The 22,042-nt window shown below is 35.4% G+C and overlaps 1 protein-coding gene across 8 annotated transcripts in view; it reads left to right on the top strand.

The window, feature by feature from the left end:
• The window catches only part of ROBO2 (roundabout guidance receptor 2), a 572,703-nt gene that overhangs the window by 535,124 nt on the left and 15,537 nt on the right, over positions 1-22,042 (top strand). For 5 of the 8 annotated variants that reach the window (XM_059921368.1, XM_059921373.1, XM_059921370.1 and 2 more), the window contains exons 23-25: positions 7,092-7,352; positions 11,579-11,784; positions 20,819-21,001. In XM_059921368.1, coding sequence (XP_059777351.1) covers positions 7,092-7,352; positions 11,579-11,784; positions 20,819-21,001 — 650 coding nt within the window. The remainder of the gene's footprint in view (positions 1-7,091; positions 7,353-11,578; positions 11,785-20,818; positions 21,002-22,042) is intronic. The other 3 variants (XM_059921372.1, XM_059921371.1, XM_059921369.1) reach the window with 1 other exon arrangement.

Raw genomic sequence — 22,042 nt, 5'->3', positions numbered from 1 at the left:
TCAATAATAAAATATGTTAGTGTCACACAATTCGTAGGCAGGGAAGCAGGGAACAGAGGTGTGTATTTCACAAGAAGATATTATTACAAGGCTTAGAAAAATGCATTTTAAAGGCCGTAATTAGAAAATAAGAAAATAGAACTTGTACACTGGGGAGAGAAAAGTAGTGTTGTTAAACATTTATAAACATAAAGTCTTGAACTCAGATAACGTAAATATTGTAGGTAATTTGGAATCTTGATTAGTAGATTTGAGATGACGATGACTTTGTCCATCTCTTGTTAGCTTATTAATATTTTTGTATTTTCTAATGTGAAAACCTTATAATACTGAAAAAAGATTTTTTAATATTTTCTATATTTATACTCTGCTATTCATGATATTAACTTTGAGCTTTTATAGAATTGCTTATATGCCTTGATTTGAAACTTATGCAAATTTAAAGTTTTCTTGAAATATAAACAACAAAAAACTTTAGAAGTCACCTGCTTTTAATAATTTTTATTTCTAACAAACAAGGATTCAGCAATTGTACTTCTTATGGTGATATGTAGATTTTGTTTTTGTTGTTTTGGTATATCATAATAGAGAACTTATTCAACATACTTATTTTTTTTAAGTACATAAGAACTGTTAAGCCCAGTGCCAGAAAGGAAAGCAAAAGAGATGAAAGAAACAAAAACACAATTAATAAGGAGGATCTGATCCCTGATTTAGGAAACTCACAGAATTCAGAGGTAGAGACCAGAAACTGCACACACACACACACACACACACACACAATTTTGTATGGCAAGCCCTAGCTAAGCAATGTGCACAAAATAATAACTTGCATACAGAAAGGGATAACCATGTATGCCAGATAAGGCTGGGGCAAGCCTATAGAAGTTGAGTTTTGAGGTGAATCTTGAATCACTTATTCACAAATAATAGTACCCAGAGTTGGGTGTCTATTGGGTGCCAGGCTCTGAGCCAGAAGCAAAAAGGACAAAGGTAATGAGAAGTAGTCCCTAACATAAAGTAATCTCCACATCAGAATAGATTTCTAACCAATGAGTACAACAAAATGTTACTAATGTCACTATTTGCCGTGCAGGTGGAGAGAAATTTTCCTAGCTAAAGGCAAAAAATAGAAATAAAATGAAAGATGAGGAAAAAAAGGAATAGTCCCGTTAGTTTTCCTTTAGTACTTCCCACTCTTCCTTTGAAACCTCACCCTATTCTAGTTAAGGTTACTTACCTTTCCTTTATTTGTCATTATTCCTTAAACTTACTTCTCTATTGTAATACTCATCACATTGCATTCTAGTTGCTTGTCTATATCTTTCTGCCACATGAGGTTTGTTGAGCTTGAAACATGGACAGGATAGAAGATAATTTGAGAAGGTGTCGTGAGGCCAGTTGTGAAGTCTTGTATGTCTTATAGGAATTCTGATCTTTGGGTATAGAAGATGGATTGGAGGACATGAGGCTAAGGCAGGTAGATAATGTATGGGATATTGCAGCAGAATGGCCAATACCATGAAAATGATAAGAGAATAAAATAAGGCAATGGCAGCAGGATGGAGAGAGAGGGATAGATTTTAGAAATGTATCTAGCCCAGAATAATCACAATCTTACCTGGTGATTGTCTTTTTGCTTTTTATTACAATGTTTAATATTGTTTCTAAGAGCTTAGATATCATCAATTTTCTTTCTTAGCCTTTCCTGAGCCATTTTTCCCCCACAATACTAAATATCAAAAGTTATCAAATCATTGTCCTAATAGACAATGATTTGTTAATTCAGTACTATATCAACAATGGTAAATGTTCTCTCTCATCAATATGCCTCTCTCAGCTAGACAAAAATGTATCAAAATGTTTGTTCTTAGCTATAAATATAATGTATTTTAATGTAATCATATGATGCTAGGAAGAATTCAGTAGTAATTCAATAGAAAACTAATGCTTTGTTTTGCTATTGCAATTAGAAATTGGCAGGCTTTCGTGGTTGTTGAACTTTATTGTATTTTTATTAGTAGTTTGGTGTTTGTATCTGGCCTTTCACAAGTTAGTTCACATGCAACATTGATTTGTCATCTGCTCATTATTCACCAGGCAAGACAGATAATATGATGCCTCATATTTCACTGACAGTAAAAGTCAAAGAACAAAAGCTTCTCTAGGAAAGGTTGGCCAAAAGACCTTTGGATTGGTTTTAGAATCATTTTCGTAGTCTTTTTTAGGTTACTACAAGAAAAAGTTGAATTTTCATCACTCAAATAAGATATACATCTGTAAATATGAAGGAAACGCTAAAACCAGACCTATGCTTTTCATAACATTCATAGAGTCATCTATTACTTTCTTGCCCTTCTTCAGAAACTGCACAAAACCTAAGTATCTGTTGTTCTGGAATGAATTAAGACATGAATACCTCAGAGGTGATGCACAGTTCTCCCCATCGTATGATTTGCACCATATCCCAAATTTCTTTAACCTGTTCTCTCATGTTCTTCGCCTAGACTTTCTTTTATCCCCCCCTCTCTATTTTCCACTTCTTGCACAAACGACTGAGATGAATCCGTGGATTTTTCTTAGTTCTGCTTATGTTCCACAGGGGGACAGAGTTTGCTCACTTCTGTTCCAGATTATCTTTGTAGAAAAGACTTGGAAGAATTGATGATAAACACCCATTCTAGTTAAATGGAATAGCAATTAGAATATTTCTTTAGTCATTTAGTACATTATGCAATGTAATTGTATAATGTTAAAACTCATATTTATATGGTAGACTCTCCTTTGCCTGATGGTGTTTGAATAATAAAAAAAATGAGTTGAGTAAAACTAATTACAATTTTTTATGTTACCTTAACACATGATATATGTACCATTACTTACTCCTTTTCTTATGTTCTGTATGTATTTTCATTCCATGTGTGTGTTCCCTTTAAATTATTTGAAGTAAGAATAGTTTACTACTTATGAAGTAGGGAAATTTTAGGAGATAATTGCCTACTTCCATTTGAAAGATTGAATATATAAATGTTCTTTCTTTGTTCAAAGGTAAGACATCCCTGACAATAGTCTATGTAAGCAAGGAAAGTACATGTACTAGTTTATAGAATAAAATTGTGCTATTTTGTAACAAGTTTTATGAAATAAATTTAAACTATTGATGAAGTATAACAAGTTGCATATTCCATATTGAAAATGGGCAGTTTTTTTTTTAAAAATTAGGCTACTTATACATATTTTTGTTTGACTTAATAATAGAGCATTTAAAGTTAAGTAAGTTAAGAAAAGAAACCTAAGCATTCTTAATAATGAAGCAGTTTGTGAGTTTTCATTTCAAATCAATAAATATGCTTATCATCACGTACTATTTTTAAGGTATTACGTCAGATGTGGCCAAACAGGAAGAGTTCAATGTCATTATGTTAATGTAGCTTAAATCCACTTGAGGAAAAAATACTATTAACATGTGAAAGGTTAAATACTAAAATAAATTGGACAACAGTTACAGAAATCAACATTGGAAATGGCAGAAGACAGTGTATAATCAATTTTCAAGTAAATGTGCAAAAATATTATCAGTGCAAGTTCAGAAGAGTAATATATCAGTGCTACTTGGCCTCATCAGGGAAATCTTTATAAAAGATATGGGATTTAGCCTGTAACTTGAAGGATTTGTAAGAGTAAGCTAGGTGAAATTGGAGGAGTCTAGCTTATTTGAAATAAGTTGAATTCTTTAAACTAATGCACCAAGATGGAAAAGTACGAAGAAAGGAGGAAACAAACCAATTTCTTTTGAGCAGGAGATTCTTGTTGAGAAACTGGAGAAAACATCTGAAAAGGTAGGTTGAGGCTTTGACACATTTAATGGACAGAACAGAGTAAAGTGAAGTGAATGTTTTATTCCAAGAGTTCTGATGTTTTCATAGACAGAAAGTGTAAGTGATGTGCAAGATTGATTAGAAGATGGGGAAAATTAAAAGCAGTAAATCCAACTGGGATGGTGGTTTATGAACCTTTTACACCACAGACTCTTATCCTCGAATGAAATCTAACTGTGATCTCCAACATAAAAACCATTAAAAATGCCATCGTTTTAGAGCAATATCTTTTTTTGGGTCATACTGGTACTTATATAGTCAAGAAATGGGAATACAAGTTTAACCGTTGATATTTTCTAGTATGTAAAAGTGGTTATTTGTAACACACTAAAGTGTGCCTGATACTAAAATGTAAAAGACATTTCAGAAGAGATATTCCTATCAGATTATACAGCGCTTCTGAAACAAAGTCTTCAGTTTGCAACTCATTGAGGTAGAAGATTATTCAGGTACCCTCAACAAGATATGAAAATTGAACAGCCAAAGATGTCATCACACTCTGTATAAAACCTCTGACTATCCATCACCCACAGGCAAAATTCCAAACTCTTTCTTGGGGCTGATGAAGCCCTTCATGATCTAGCACATAGTCACCTCTCCTGCCTCATCTATAACCAACCTTCTTTATTTGCCAGCTCTTACCAGTTAGAAAGCTGAGTTCTTCAAATACTTTATTTCTCTTCCTCTGGGCCCCCTCATGTGTTACCTAGAATATCCCCTTTTCCAGTGGTCGGCAGAGCCTCACCCAAGCCCCAAACTAATTTCAACCTCCCTGCTTTATTCCTATAATACCTGGTATCTTTGATTATTTGCTTCATATCAGTCTGCCCCACTGGATTTTATGCTCTATAAAAAGATCCAGTTACCTGACACATGATTGTCAAATCAAAGGATGATAAATTCAGGAGTTTTAAATAGACTTTATTTTTTTAGATCTGTTTTAGGTTAACAGCAAAACTGAGCAAAAAAATACATAATTTCGCAATTTCCCATGCCTCCACACATGCATAGCCTCTGCCACTATCAACATCTCCCACCAAAATGGTACATTTGTTAAACTGATGAAACTACATTGCCACATAATTATCACCCAACATTCATGGTTTACTTTAGGGTTCACTCTTGGTGTCGTACATTCTGTGTGCAGATGTACAAAGAAAACTTGGATGAGTGTATAATGACGTGTATCCACCATTGTAGTATCATCCAGAGTAGTTTCACTGTTGTAAAAACCCTCTGTGCTCAGTCTGTTCGTCCCTCCCTCCCCTTAACCTCTGGCACCCACTGATCTTTTTACTGTCATATATTTGGAATCATACAGTATGTAGCCTTTTCAGGTTGGCTTCTTTCACTTGGATAATATGCATTTAAGATTCCTCCATGTCTTATCATGGCTTGATAGTGCATTTCTTTTTAGCACTGAATAATATTCCATTATCTGGATACGCCACGAGTTATTTACTCATTCACCTACTGAAAGACATCTTTGTTGCTTCGAAGTTTCACTAATTATAAACAAAGCTGCTACAAACATCCATGTATAGGCTTTTTGACAAATTCATTTTTAAACAGGATAAGTGGAAAGACAAGTAAAACTATTCAAGAATCATCTGGACATCTACAAATTAGTGTTTTGTAAGGGACATCAAGACTAGATATATATATTTGTAATGTTCATTCTATTTTCAGTTTCTTTAATAAAAACCTTCTATATGCTAGATACTGTAATAGGTGCTGGAAATGCAAAGTGGAGAATTACAGAGTTCTTGAGGTAAGGATCTCATAGAATAGTGGGGAAAAAGAGACGTGAGACAAATAATTCCAGTATAACATGGGGAGTGCACAGTATAAGTATTATGGAGTTGTAATAAGTTCCATATGGTGGGAGCAGAGAAGGCTCACAAAACTGAGGACATTTGACTTGAACCTTGAAGGAGAGGCAGGAGCTCACAGTCACATGATTTGAGAGTAGTCATATACAGACCCAGAGATTAAAAAAAACATAGAGTAGGCTGGTGTTGGGGAAATAATGGGAAATTAAGCTAGAATAATAGGCTGATGAGATGGGGAAGGATCTTTTAGTCCTTGCTAATGGGTTTGAACTTTTTCTTACATTAGCAATATCACTAATAATTTAAGCATAGGTGTGATGTGAATGAAGATTTTAGAAATATAATCCAATTGCCTGTATGGAAGATATAGAAGGGATGATGATGACATTCCAAGAGACTAGGGAAGCTAATGGGCTGTTTCACATCAGAAGGAGATTGATCTGTGATCGTGGGAGTAGAGGTGAAGTGTAGAATAAAGACTTGGGGGATATTTAAGAGGTTGAATTTATAGGACAATTACATTTAACAATATTGCTTATCTTATCCTTAAGTCTCCTTTTAAAAGTACATTGGGATCTATTTGATCTAAGAAAATAATAGCACTACAGAGAAGGTGTAAATAAAAATGCTACTGATTTTGTGTCACAATTAAAACATTTTGGATTAATTTTCTATGTTCCCTAACCAGAATCCCTAAAACATGCTGTTTTTAAAATTGTTATTTTTCTTTTTAATATATATTTTATAGGATTAGGTTTTAAACTTCTGTTTCTATAGATTTGAGATGTTGAGATACAAGGAGACATCAGTTTCTAATGAAAAAAATTAAGAAAATTAAGACAGTTGAAAGGCTATTGAATACATTTTGTAGCACAAAATCTTAATGATTGACATGTCATATGGAATGAAAGGTTGGCATAGATCTAGATTAAGAGTAAATAAAATTATCAAACACTTCTTAGATGAATATTGGCATATTCTGTTGGTGCACAAGGATGAACAAGAGAAGAAAGTAGTTAAATCTACAAGCACTAAATTCATTAATTGTCTTTAATTGGCAATTTGGTTTTTCCACATGAGTAACTTCGTTGGGAAGTTATTGCCTTTTGTAACTGTCGGGGTAACAATTAGCTAATAAGATCTTTGAAGAATAAATTGAGATCTTGAGATAACCGATGTACTTATGATTAGAAATTAGATAACAGCCAGGTGATTTACTATATAATAGTGCCAACAACCGGAAATCAGGAGGAAATAAACTGGGAGAACATTTTAGATGCCATTGTGGTTGCCATTCATTGCCAGTGTAATTGTGTGTGTGTGTGTGTGTGTGTGTGTGCGCCTAAGTGTTAATGTGCTTTTTTTCCTCATTTAATTTCAGCTATGACAGTGATAGCTGGTGCCCACCATTACCAGTACAAACTTATTTACACCAGGGTATGGAAGATGAACTCGAAGAAGATGATGATCGTGTCCCAACACCTCCTGTCCGAGGCGTGGCTTCTTCCCCTGCTATTTCCTTTGGACAGCAGTCCACTGCAACTCTAACTCCCTCCCCACGGGAAGAGATGCAGCCCATGCTGCAGGCTCACCTGGATGAGTTGACAAGGGCCTATCAGTTTGACATAGCAAAGCAAACATGGTAAATATCCTCATGAGGCCAGGGGACCCATGCTTTCAACACATGGATAGAGGAAACGTTCTTTCACATTAAATTCACAAGAGAGTCTCACTGAACTCTACAGCTGGGGTTAGAAATGCTTTTGTACAACTCCTTCATCATCCAGATAAGGAAATTGACTGAAGAAATGTTAAATAATTTGACCAAAGTCACACAACTAATTAGAGTGAACTGGAGCAAGAATTCAGATCTGCTGAATTTCAGGCTCAAGTACTTTTGGCTACGCCAGAATCTTTTCTAATTTACAGTTTAGCTTCAATTAGCTTATCCTTGAACTCACTTCCAACACCATAATGAAGGACTCTTTTTAGATTCTTCAAAGTGCCTGTGATTAATTCTGTATGTGGTTGTGAATATGTAAATGTAAGCTTCTGCAAATCACATATGGTCAGTGTCAGTTACTAAAAGACCTTCTTTGGGCTGAACTAAATGAGACAGAATAGAACAACAATGTTAGTAACAGTAAATGCATCCAAAAAAAAAAAAAAGCCTCTAGAATAAATTACAAATCCCAAATTCCTTTTTTTCTCATTGATTCATAAACTTACGTAAGGTATAGATGGCAGTCTGCTGATGTATCCTGTGAAAAATATGACAGGAATACAAGTGGAACCAACTCTCACAATTCTGTGCAGTTATTTTTTCTTATTTGCTCTCCCTTCTCCCAAACAGTAACATATAAGTTTGACTCCTGAAAATGAAATCTCAGTAACATACCTCTGATTATCTTATGTTGATTTACGTCCTGTGCTTGAAGTTAAAGTTTTATGAAAGAGCCTTAGCTTCTTTTTTTGGTATTTTTAGCTACTGGGATAAACTGATAATGAGATGTCTTATTCTCAGTTTTAATGAACTATGTGTTTTAAAAATACAACTAAATATGCAAAGAGATACTCAAACCAGGAATATCATTTAAAGCTTATTACAAACATAGGTTCTTTTTTTAGAACCAGAGGTTCTTGAACATTTTCTCAATCATCAGGGTTTTTTTCAAAGGTCAAAGACATCTTACTGTTAAACAGTATTATTTTGCATCAGTCTGCTTTATAAAATACAACTACTGAAGTTGAAGGCAGCTGCTTTAAGAGCCAGAGGATTTCCTTCAAGTTAATTAAATGAAGCCCTGCATATTAGTCCTTGAAAGCGCAGATCCTAGCTTGGAGGTTCTCAACGCTGCCTGCGTTTTGGAATCATCGGGATAACCTGGATGCATAAGGCCCCAACCCCAGATATTCTGATTGCTTGGACTGGGATTTGACTAGGGTCAGCCAAGGCTGGACCACTGCCACTCCTTGCTAGCTGTATGACAACGGGCAACTCGCTTAACACTTCTGTGCTTCAGTCCCCCATTTGTAAAATGAGGATGGTAATAGGAATTGAGTCATCTACAAAGTGAGAGGGCAGTCCCCCCAAGACCACCCTCACTTCTGACACTATGTACAAGTTTGGAGAGTCCCCAAGACTACCCCCAGGTTCAAGAATTGCTAGAAGGAGCCACAGAACTCACTGAAAGCTATTATACTTGAAGTTATAGCTTATTATAGTGAAAAGATACAGATTAAAATCAGCCAAGAGAAGAAATGCGTGGGAGAAAGGCTAGGAAATTCCGAAGACGGATCTTCCATTTGTCCTCTCCCAGTGGAGTAGTGAAAAGCATAATTTCTCAGCAACGCAGTGTGACAATATGGGTCAACCAGGGAAACTTACATGAGCCTTGAGTTTCAGAGTCTTTATTGGGGGGTCTGTCCCATAGATGTAGTTGACTACCTGCATGGCTGACCAGGGTCTATGGCCCCTCCAGAAGGTGAGCTGATATCCTGTGACTCCAAGTTCCCTCCATAAATCACATAGTTAGACTTCCTGGAGGAGCCTCTGGCCTCCAAGTAAAGACATTTTATCAGACAGGATGTTCTAGAGCTTAGAGATTACCTCTCAGGAGTACAAGGCAAAAGTCTAACTTCTCTTTGGGAAAGGTCAAATTCTTTATTTCACACCATTGTTTTTGGGAGAATTAAATGAGTCTACACTTGTATAGTACTTAGTAAATTATCTAGCCACGTTATAGCTGTTATTATTCCGAGGGCTTGGGTTTTCACCTGAGTTGTTTATTGTTGTCTTTCCACTCTTAGAGCCCCACTTAGTGAGAGCTCCATAGACACTTGCTGAATGAGTGAACAAACTAGTTCATGCCCACCTGCCCCAAGTACCCACAGAGCACACCCTGCTTCTCCCTCTCAGTGTGCTTCTGTTCAGTCCAACAGTCCTCCAGAATGCCATGCTGACGCCCCGTGTAGGAGGTATGAGTCTTCATGTGCCCGCACAGGACCTCGCCCTACTAGGATGGCAGTGCCAGCCCATCTGGGCTGCACATCGACATCACAGGAGGAGTATTTAAAAATAATAATTCCAGGCTTCACCTCCAGGGGTTCTGTTCATATTGACCCATGAAGTGCAGAACACAGCGCCTGTCACTAGAAGATACTTAAAAATGTCACATACCCTTTTCCTGTTCATCTCCTAATTCTCCCGAATTCAAGGAATACACTTTCACCACTCAGTGTGTCTTGGTTCCAACAAGAGGTGTCTTGTCAGCAGTGCTGTAGGACTAGAGTGTTGGTCTGTTCAGTCCTTCTCAGGACCAAAGTGCAAATTATTAGACAAGAATGGCTCATGTATATAAATATCACTTTATATTCTCTTGCTCATGACTTGACTTAATCCATCCCCGCTTCACAAACAGAATTTGAGGTTACACTTAGAGCAAGATGTTGCCGTCAACACTCAAGATTTTCTGTGAAAGTATTAGTTAGGAAACTTCCTGACTTCCCAATGAATGAGCTGTGATGAATGCCAGATAATAAATGGGACCTCAAATGCCTTAACTATTAAATTAAAGATGTGGGCCTAATGATATTGAAGTAGCTTCCAGAACTAATATCTTAGGTTTTTTAACATTAAAAGATCTAGAATCTTGTTAATATTGGAGTTGCTTACAAGTTCAAGAATGCAGTTGGGAGAAGAATATTAAACAAATTCTGGAAAAAATGAAATATTTTCCCCATAAATGCAAATATTAAAGAAAAATAATCTTGTATCTTTAATTCAAAAACTAACCATAAAAATGCATAAATCGCCCTTAAATCCAGTGGTCTTTTAAGTATTTTGTATCAAGGCAAAAAAAAAAAAAAAAAGACAAATGTGTCAAAACATGCTATAGTCCCTCTTTAATGACAGTAACAAATAACAGACTTACTTTCCTTCAGCATTTTATGGTTTAGAAAAAACTCGTAAGTAGTCACAAAAAGAGCTGACTGGATTCTAGTGTCCAGCTCTGCATTTTACTAGCCATGTTATTTGAAACTTAAGTCACTTAAATTTGAACCTCCCTTTAAAAAATTCTGAAAGAGAGGTGATAATACCAGTTCTATCTACTTCCCAAGGTTGCAATTAGAGTTACTCATTCATTGCAACTGGTTTATTTGGCACACCTACTGTTCTAAACACAGAGTGCTGAGATGAATCTTTTCTGCCTTTGAGGTGTTTAAGACTTGGGTGGCTAAGACAGATGCAAAAATATTAGATAGAGCACAAAGTAGCCATTCCTCCCCAGTTTAACCTAAACTCGTTGAACTGGAAACAATCACCCAGCCTGATTCCTGGGGGATGGTGCAGGATGAAAGCCTCGGAGGGCAGCGAATGGGCCATGGTTGGAGGGAGAAGGTGTTGGTATTAGATTTTCACGTGACATCTTTTCTTCATAAGGGCCAGCAGGTGATGTGGGTTACACAGGCTAGAACTTTGACACAAAACTGGGAATGTAATTGTATTCTTTTTGGACCAAAAAAAATCAGCTTTAAATAGATATGTGTGATGAATATTCCTATTCTCCTTTGGGTGATTTATTTGCACAAAAATGCTGGGTCTGTATTCGTTTTCCTCTGTGTATCATCCCGTAAATACCCATAGAAGAGTGTAATAGTCTATACTGTTGTTACTGTTTTGGCAAGTCATGTATACGTAGACCATTGTCTCTGCTGAAATGTAAGAAAGCATAGTAAGCTCCAGAATTAGTTAAAGGAAAGCAAGAAAACAAAATTAGTTACCACAGCAGGCTGTTTCATTCTAATTACAATTTTGTGGAATGCTAACCAGTGCTTTTTTTTTTTTCCTTCCCTTGTGAATCCTAGGCATGTTCAAAGCAATAATCAACCTCCGCAGCCCCCGGTTCCACCATTAGGTTACATGTCCGGAGCTTTGATTTCCGATTTGGAAACAGATGTTCCAGATGATGATGCTGAGGATGAAGAGGAAGCTTTAGAAATCCCCAGGCCCCTGAGAGCACTAGAACAGACGCCCGGATCCAGTACGGACAATCTAGACAGCTCTGTGACAGGTAATGGAACTGATTTAATAGGAATAAGTGACCCATTTGTAATATTAAAATGCATCGAAAGTCAAATACTTTCTTTTGTAAGATTTATTCCACTCCATCTGTTTCTGTAACATTTTTAATGTGTTAATATTAAACACAAAATTCAAAAAGGATTTGGAAATACTTTTGCTTTGCTGAAAAAATGATAAGAAAAATTCATGAATTTTAAAAAGCTTTAAAGACATGAAAGAAAACTCAGTTATATCCAGGGCTTTCATGAAAAGTTCACTCTACTGGGGAACCAAGTCTATTACATAAAAAACCTTGACTTTTAGAAATGATATATTTTGTATATCAGGAGCAACATACAAAGTGAATGCAATCTTAAAACGCTTCTTGATATTTCACTCTGTAAAATCATTCACTGATGAAAATAAGCAACTCTTCAGAATAAGGCTCTCTAAGGTTGCACAAGGTATTATTTTTAGAGTGGAGAAAATGTATAGCGAGATAAACCATATATTTATGCATTTCATATTGTTGATCCAATAATTGCTCCTCTCCCAAGAAATAGTTATTTTTGCTGTTTACCCCTTTGACTTCCTCTGGCCTCCTTCACCAAGTGAAAGGCTACAACTGGTATCCTCCTAGGATGATCCTAGGATTGCCACCTATTTCCAAGGATTTAAATTTAGCAAATTGTATTTTAAAAAACTTAAATCCTAATGTGTACACAGTGACTGTGGAGAAAAGTAAAAATTCAGTCTTTCTATTCAAGTAGGTATCCGTTCTTTGATACACACACGCAAATGCCTCTTACATGACTATGAAGACATAACTGCTACAAATGTGTTGCCCATGCATGTCCTATCCTTGAGTCTTCTCTGTATACCACCCATTTCTACATTTACCTTCATGACACTCTTCATTCTAGGAGTGCATTTTACCACAGTCCCATTTAATTCATTTTTCCTCCAACGGCTTCTTAATTTGCACACATTTCACACTGTGTGTTACAATTCAAAAACACTGATGGAAACTCCTTTATGACAGTGATGGAGAAGCATGAGTACCTACATGTTTCCTCTGCACGACTTCCTGAATTACACAATGTCATGCACGAGCCTACACTTTTCAGGTTTTCTTTTTACCTGGGGGCTGCTTGCCGAGCTAATTAAGATTTAAGAACTGCAGATATACTGCTGTGATTTGAAATCCAGATCCGACTGAAGGTGGCAGAGCAAAAGTTTAAATCTTTGAATGCAGAGAGCTAACTTATTACTGCACTATTATGTTAAGCCCGTTTGCCTTAATTTCTAGCATAATCTCCTTCAGGGTAAAATCTGCATGGTTTTGCATGTCTCACTGCTGATACTGAACTCTCTTCTATTAGGAATGCAGTAAAAATTGCAATGATAAAAGTCACCCACAGCCTATGTAGTTCTTTTCTTAAATATTATAATGTCAAAGATGATAAATATGTCTATAAATCAGGAGAAGGCCATTTTGAACTTTTACATGCTCACCTGTTAATAACATGTTTCACTGTTTGATATGACTGCGGTTAAAGACAATCTGAATTTCTCCTTGTAGCTGGTATAATGTTCATTCCAAATGAAGCTTTTATTGGTAAGAAAAAGTCTGTTTTCCTACTTGAATTCGGTGCTTAATTACTGCCATATATAAAAACCTCAAGGTGTTTAGGTATGCATTGCACAATGAATTTATCCTATGAATAATATCTCTCCTTAGTTAGTAAAAGAAGTTGCACTCTACACCGAAGTAGCCAAGCAGGAAACTTTTTTCTTTTTTTTTGTTTTTTGTCTTTTTATTTACAATAACTTTGTGGGGAAGGTATGATCAAAGATTTAATTTGCTTTCTAGGGTGTAAGTGTAATTTAAAGTAAATAAAAGTTAAAAATAAAAGTAAATATAGTTTTTCAGAAAAAAGGATGTGTGTGTAGGGAGTGTGTGTGCAGAAGAGTGTGCGTGTCTGAAAGTTTAGCCTGGGTTTGTGATTATGTGTAAGGTGTGTGTGTGTGAGTGTACGTAGGAGTGTGTATATGAGCATAAATAGGATGTTGGGTGTAGTAGAGCACGTGGGCATGTCTGTATGTGTACCTGGGGGTGGCCCTGAGATGCATGTGTATACGGATCAAATGCTACAGAAACCAACATGCTAATGAACATTGCTCTAACGTGTTTATGTTTTCTTCAGACACTCAAGGCTAGTTTAATGGTGCTAAATGAGGTGGGCATTAAAACAGAGGCTATTTCCATTGGCTTTGTATGTTTTTAAGATGGTAAGTGCCCACGGAGAGGATTCTGATTTTTCCTTAAATTACTTTGAATTCTAAATTTGTGTGTGGTGTGAGTAAATTAGTCATCACTTTCATCTGAATTCTCTATTTTCATTTTCATGAAACTAATGACCATTTTTTATGAAATAGAACTAACAGTTACTTTCCAGTCCTTGAAACTCTAAAGCCAACCAGAACGAAAGCCCAGTGATAACACAAAGATGGGCTGATAAGACTGTATATAAAATCATTTAGAATTTTACTTCTGAAATATGTTGCATTCCAACAGCTGCCACATTCAGGAATATCAGCAGTTAACAAGGTACAGAGCCTATTTTTGTAAAGAAATAAGTATATTATTTTCAAATGTTTTCTGAACAACTAAGTAATTTATGAGGGACTTTAAATTTTTTGAAATAATGCTTCATGAATGGAAAAGGCCAAGAAGAGAGGAAAATATCAGTAATTCTATAACCCATAATCTCAGTGTCTTAGTCTGGTTGGGTAGTTATAACAAAATATCATAGACTAGGTGGCTTAAACAACAAACAGTGGAAAGCTGGCAAGTCCAAGATCAAGGTGTGGGCAGACTGGGTTTCTGGTGAGAGCCCTCTTCTTGGCTTTCAGGGAGCCATCTTCGCACTGTGTCTTCACATGGCAGAGAAGGAGAGCAAGCTCTCTGATCTCTTTTTATAAGGTCCCTAATCCCACCCTCATGACCTCACCGTCATGACCTCATCTAAACCTAATTACCTCCCAAAAGCTCCACCTCAAAATACCATAACGTTGCGGGTTAGAGCTTCAACATATGAATTTTAGGGGGATGTCAACATTCAGTCCGTAACATTCAGGTGTGGAAAATGTATTTGAAAATCTGTTATTTATTGATTTCCACAACAAATATTTATTGAAAGTCTATTCTTTCCAACCACTTGGCTAGGAATTTAGATTTGGTAATAATAGTAATAATAACAACAGCAACAACAACTTGTACATATATAGCCCTTAGTACACCCAAGGCACTCTTCTAAACAGTTGCCTGTTTTTTGTATGAGTGGCTTAGTGAGCTAAGAATGCTTCTTACATTTTTAAAGGGTTGTAAGAAAACAAGAAACAAACAAAAAGAAAAAATAAATGACAGACAGCAAAGCCTAAAATATTTAGTATATGGCACTTTGCAGGAGAAGTTTGCTGATCCCTGTTCTAAGGTTTTACCATGTATTAACTCATTTAATTGTCACAACCCTATTTTTATTCTCATTTTATAGATAAGGAAATTGAGGCACAGAGGGGTTTAAAGACTTTCTTTAAGATCACCCACCTGATAAGTGGCAGAAGAATGTTCAAAATCAATCAGCCTTACTCCAAAGACCAATTATCATGACCCCTTCTCTGGAAATGCTCAACTGTTTTCTCATCTTTGGATTTAGTATATTTAAGAGGAAAATGATCTCCTGGTCTGTTCTTCTCTCTCCCTTTCTGTGCATGTGCATGTATACATATATGAATAAATATATATTTATACAAATACAACACATTATTTTATCTCTGGAAACATTCGTTTTTTCCCCTTATACACTTAATCAAGATCAAAAATATTAAATTTTTAGATGTAACTTTTATTATTTGTTTTTCTCATATTTCATTCTATATTCAGTTATAATGACTCATGCCAACAAGATTCAACTCTCAGTACTTTTTATAGGGAGTCACATTTTTATAATTTTATTTTAATTTATACTTACAGTTTAAACCTACTTGGTTGTAATAAAGTACAAAAAATGTTCTGATTACAGCACATCACACTCTTTTTTGCCTAGAAAGTAAACCTACAGGATTGTTTGTTCAGGAATATGCTTGTAATATTCTTCAGGAATATGCTTGTAATATTTCTTTCTAAATGCCAAACCCACCACTTTTGGGTAACAGGTTTGGGGAAACCTTTAATACTTTTTTCTTTGACTTCCATGGTGGGAGTCAAGGGTGAGTGTTTCCTGGATTTAATGACTCCAGCACAGGAAAAAAAAAAAAAAAAACAGAAGGCAATAGGAGAGAGGGCAGGAGAAAAATGTCCTGAACATGGAGCCAAGGTTCTAACTGCCTCAGTGATCACAAAAAGTAAGACTGAGAGTGAGTGCTGTTAAATGAAACAAATAAAAGTTTCCTTGACTGCTGAACCCCACGTAAATACCCTGGTTGAAAGGAAATCGGGACTCTATATTTTCTGTATTTTATGTCTTTGGAGGTTTTTGCTGGAAGTCCCAAAGCAGATTATTTTGAAAACAATAAAACCTGGCAGCCTCACCACCTTACTTGACCACACAGCTTTTAAAGAATTGGCCACTTAAAAGCATGACCTGATGCCTTGCTTTTGTTGCAAAAATTTAAGGAAAATATTTTTGTAATAGGGAAATTTCAGAGGTAATGCTAAAAATCACTAAATAATTTTCTTAGACATTCCCCACAGCTCTGATTTATTTAAAAAGAAATTAAATACACATTTCAAAATTTAACAGATAAACGTGGAATATCATATATTCAATTTTTATCTGAATAGAACAAATTAGCAGGTGTCATAGGTCGCAAGGAAGAGATTTTTTTAATTTCTTATTTTGCTCTCCCTTTTATATTACACATTCCTTTCTCTCTGAGGAATGTAGGTGAAATTGTTGTGTATTCAATATGTTTGAGTGAAAGAACTTCTAAATATTAGAAATGTTTTTCTACATCTAGGCAGAGGTCAGTATTTGGATTGATTTGTCCAAAGACACTTAGAGCTGAAGATTTTATTTAACAGATAGTTAGACAGATTGCACTTAATAGGAAGAGTTCCTGGATTAAATATTGGCTGAAAAAATGGGGGACAGCCAGTTTTTGTATCTCATAAAAATGGTAATGCAACAATTAGCAGGGTCATATTATAAAGCATACATTTTACTCTAGCTTAATGGGTCTAAGGATGAGCATCTATCAGCAAGGACGGATTTAGCATAAAATGACATGTAAATGAATTGATGACTGATCATAAATTAATTTTAGTGCTGAAGATATAATGGAGATACAGCAAGATGCCACTTTATCATGGTATTTTACTGCTCAGTACTATTTTGCAACAACTTAATGTCCTATCTGCAGTTCTTCCTTAACAGCTTGAATACATTTGAGATTTTTTTTGGCCTTTCAGCAATTTTTAAACCTGAGAAATTTGGAAAGATGGAAGATGTAAACACAAATAAATCTGGCTATGTTACACAAATACATTTTTCATTAAATGTTTAAATAGTATTGATTATCTTTGTGCCTATAACATGTCAAATTGGTATGGATTGCTTGTAATTTGTGAAGAATCTCTACCTTCGCTGTTTTACCTAGTTTTCGTTTCAACTTTCATGGTTATGTTTACATTTATGAAAGAAAGCCAGTTATCACAAAAATGGCTTACTTTCTAATTGATGAATCAATGGTTTTCTTTTCTTATAATCATTGTCTTTTTTTTGGTAGTAGTTTACATAAATCTCCAGATAATCTTTGATGTTTAAATATACAGAAAAAGAAAGAATGGTAGCCACAGAGAGGTGAAATCAGTAATCATTAAATAAATTTTAACAATTTTACACTACGGAGGAAATTTAATATACGTTATATACTTTTTTATTCATGGTGTATTGCCAATTTTCTTTAAAAATATTTCCCACAAATGTAGCCATTCCATATATCATAAGTACTCAAATAGAGAGAATGGGTTGTCAAACATGAAGACAGAGGAACAAAGAGGGAAAGAAAATTTTTTTCCTTCTGTTTGCTGCCTTCTTGCCCTCCATTTTGAAGGCAAACTCAACTATATTAAGCTGAGGGCACTTGCCCCTCTTTATAGTTTGTGGTGATGAGGTTTCCTATTGCCCATTATGGGCAAATCACTATGGCACACATCTCTTCAACTCTGAAGTCATCTATCTAGTTTATTTGCTCTTACAGAGAGTGGTGAAAAAAGAATATCTTTCTATATTGACCAACACCCACATGAAGCCATGTCATTCATCCATGCTACTCTCTCTTCCCAGGGAAGGGAAAAAAGCATCAGGGAAAACTTCATGAATAACTGGAATTTCTGAGTAATAGTAAGGAGCAGTAATGATTGAGATAAGGTCAGAGCAAAGACCCAAAGGCCGGAAAATAGTTGATTTGTTTAGGAATTGGCAAATCTGTATGTGGAAATCCTCATATGAAGGACTAATTACATCACTGCTTTCCCCATTGTCCAAGTAATCAACAAGAGTTGACTGACCTTATATTCCTTATTTAATAAATTTTCTGGGAGTTATTATGAGTATGTTCTTTCTGTAACTAAAGTAAGGCCATTGCTAGGAAATTACACATGGATTAGTGTCCCATGCAGAATTTATACTGAATAATGAAAATATCGAAGGCATTTAATTCATTATGCCAATGTTTATTGAATTTTTACTGGGAAATGTCCCTGTACATGAGGTATTAAAATGAATAATAAATAGTTCCTAATCTCCAGAGTTCCACTGTCTGGAAGAGAAAACATATGTGCAACAAACGCTAGTTTGTAGCGATATATGATATGCTACCGTACGCATACTATTTGAAAAACACAAGAGGTAGAGAAATTGATTCCCTCTAAGACAGGGTTGAAGATGAAGTGGAGTCAGGGTGATAAAAGAGATGATATTGATTTGGACTTTGAAGTTAGGCACTGGGCAATAGACTTAGTAACAATCTAAGTCTATTGTGTGTCAAAGGAATGAGAGGCAATGGGACTGAACTGGCTATTAGAGGGAATGGGGCTGGAAAGGTAGGCTGGGCTAGATATTGAAGAATCTCAAATACCTCAGTCAGTGTTTAAATGTATTGGCAAACTAGGTAAGGCTTCGAATGGAAAGACAGAATTATGTGATAAATGTTCCAGAAAAAGTAATTCATATGACAAGGAGGAAGATAGAAGGGACCAGAAGGAAATCAGTTAGGAGGAGCTTAGGAATGAAACTGGAGATGTAGAAAAGGAGATGCTTGTTTGGAAAGTGAGTTTCAAATAGCCGGCACAGATCTATTTGCAGATTTCAGCAGACATTTAGAAATACAGAAAACAGGACATAGAAGGGACCAAAACTGAGCTTTCCCATGTTTCCAAAGTATCCTCAGTTCTAGGGTTTCATATTCTTTTGTGATCACTGGCTGAATCACTTTGATTTTTTCTTATCTACTGTAGCATTATATTGCAAAGCTGATTGCGTCATTTCTCCTTTCATTTTGGGCTGTTGGTCCTTGACTTGTGATTATTAACTCAGAAATGGTTCTCTCAGAGGAGGCTCAGTTGCTGGTGTTATCTTGGCTTCCTTGCAGTGGCCTGTGTCAAGGGAATTTGTTTGGAAAGTAAAAAGTGTATCTATCTCCATGCTTTTGGCAAATAGAATCAAAACTCTTTCTTTTTCTGCTACACTTAATACCCTTTTAACTTCTCTCATCCTTCTAACCCCTCCAGTGTCTGTTTTCTCTATCTTGAAAGTTCATAAACCCGTGTTATTGTATCCTGGCACCTGAACTAAGAGTACAAACGCTTGATCATGGCAACACTCCTAACTCTACTGCTGTCTCTTAAATATTGGAGTAAAGGGGGAAGAAAATCGATGGCACTTAACTTTAGTCTCTTTTATGTGAATATGTGTTTGTTTTATTTGGGAATATTAAATTAGCTTCCTATAAGTACTTTGTGCCTCTCTTTTTAAAAATTTGGGATAAGCAACACTTGGTATTTTTATTGTGTCATACACTAATGGTACAACAACCTAAATATATATTGTAATGTTAATTGTTTTAAGTAATAGATCGTCTCAGTGTGCTTTGGTCTAAGAAAAAAAGGATAAAAGTGTAAATGACTTGCTAAAAATTAAGAATAAGCATTATTTCTCAGTAGCATCATATTTTGCAGCTCTCTACACATAAAGCTGTGATTCTTTTCCTCTATTGCCATGTTGCACTTTGCAGAAAAATCCATGTTAATATCAGTGGTATTCTTTGTAATGATTAATTTTCTAAAATGAAGATTAGTATTAAAGAGAAAACTGGAGGTCTTAAAGTAATTGAAAAACAAAGAAATCACACTAAGCTTTGAAAAAATAGAACTTTTCAAAAATAAATATTTTGTTATATTCTAAGTCTATTTGCTCTGGTATTATTTATACATTTTTGATTTGTAGTGTTTGTTATTTCCCGAGTAATTAGATTTTTATTTTAAATTCTTGAAATAATTCTAGCCCTTCTGCAGTATGCGAGTGTAGATTTCATGAAAATTATCACTAGTCTGCATTAAATTCAAAATATATTCACACTATTTGTTCAACTGAGTTCTTGCTAAGTTGACTTTAAACACACGATAATTTATTTCAGTAAAAACGTTTTTCTCTGAAGTCTAGGCCTTAAAATATACATAGCAATTCTCTTTTAGAAAATAATAGTGTAACAATTTAAACAATGTAAGAATGGAATCATACAGAACATGTTTTGCTCGTGTGTTGAAAACAGATACATGTCTTCAATGAGCTTCATTCTTCTGCACTAGAAACGTTTAAAACATGGATGATGCTTGCACATGGCTAAAGAAGTCTTGGTGAAACCCGATTTAACCTCAAGGACGAGTGAGGAGTGCAGGCTCTTGTTCATTAGTATAGTATGTACAAGCCGATGAGCTATGCAATATATACCACTCACTAGACGACTACATTTGTTTTTAGGTTCAATGGTAAATGGATGGGGCTCTGCATCTGATGAGGACCGTAACTTTTCTAGTCATAGATCTAGTGTAGGTAGCTCATCAGATGGCTCCATCTTTGCCAGCGGCAGTTTTGCACAAGCACTGGTGGCAGCAGCAGATAAAGCTGGTTTTAGGCTGGATGGAACCAGCCTTACAAGAACAGGTTGGTAGACTGAGTCAACACTCTTTGCATGAGAGAATCTTGTCCTTGGACACTGAGCTATTTATCTTCTGTCCTTTCTCCTCAGCGAGTCTGACTGCAGGGTTTTCTCTAATATGCATGAACACAGTTTGGATGCTCGGTTATCAGACAGAACTCTCTTCTGATGCTCCCTTTGCAGAGCCAAGAATGGGCTCCTACTCACCACCTTCCATCCTTTGTTCCCCTTTCCCTTCGTGGCTCTGCTGATTAATTGGAATATGCTTCCTTCTTATACTACAGCAAAGCTGCAACTCAGATTGCCATTAAATTTTCAATAACTCACACTTGGCGAAATTCTCACACAATCAATATTGTACCCAGTGATTAAAATTATTCAGCTTTTATCTCCATTACTTTCCTTTACCCCATTTCTTTCTGCAAATGCATTTTCTGGGAAGGCTTTCTCAGCATGGGGTGAATGGGTCTGAGGCTGTCAGTCTAACAGTTCAAATGGCTGATGGTCTTATTAGTTGTTTGGCTGTTAAGATTTTAATCCAATAATTTATTATTTGTTTTAAAGGATGCTAATTAAAAATACACCCACTGCATTTGCAAGTTAAATAAAATGATGACTACTTGTATATTGTTCTTTATCACGATCTAATTTTGGTTTCTGAAATTAATAAATAATATAAAAGACCAAATATGTAATTTTTCACGTTTCTGATCATTAACTCAAAAATAAATGTGGGATTCACTCTATTAATAGATCAGTAATTTTGTAATCATTTGTTTTACTGAACAAAATAACTTTGGCATGATCTTGTTACATGACTATGTGTACTTCTTAAATGCACATAGAAGAAACTTCTGATATATGAATTAAACTGAGTTGCCTTACAAAACAAACTAATGAAACTCTAAATGCATTTTTGAAATCTTAATAGTATTCAAATAGTAAAGAAAAACAAATGACTTTGACCCTTCACTAAACTCACAAGTTATAAAAATGAGTCTTGGAAGCTTTCTTTGAATTATACCATCATATAATGTTATGCTATT

The sequence above is a fragment of the Balaenoptera ricei genome, chromosome 4, assembly GCF_028023285.1.
Source record: "Balaenoptera ricei isolate mBalRic1 chromosome 4, mBalRic1.hap2, whole genome shotgun sequence".
NCBI classification, from domain to species: domain Eukaryota; kingdom Metazoa; phylum Chordata; class Mammalia; order Artiodactyla; family Balaenopteridae; genus Balaenoptera; species Balaenoptera ricei.
Note: the sequence above shows the minus strand (reverse complement) of the source record. Positions and strands in the feature narration are given on the sequence as shown.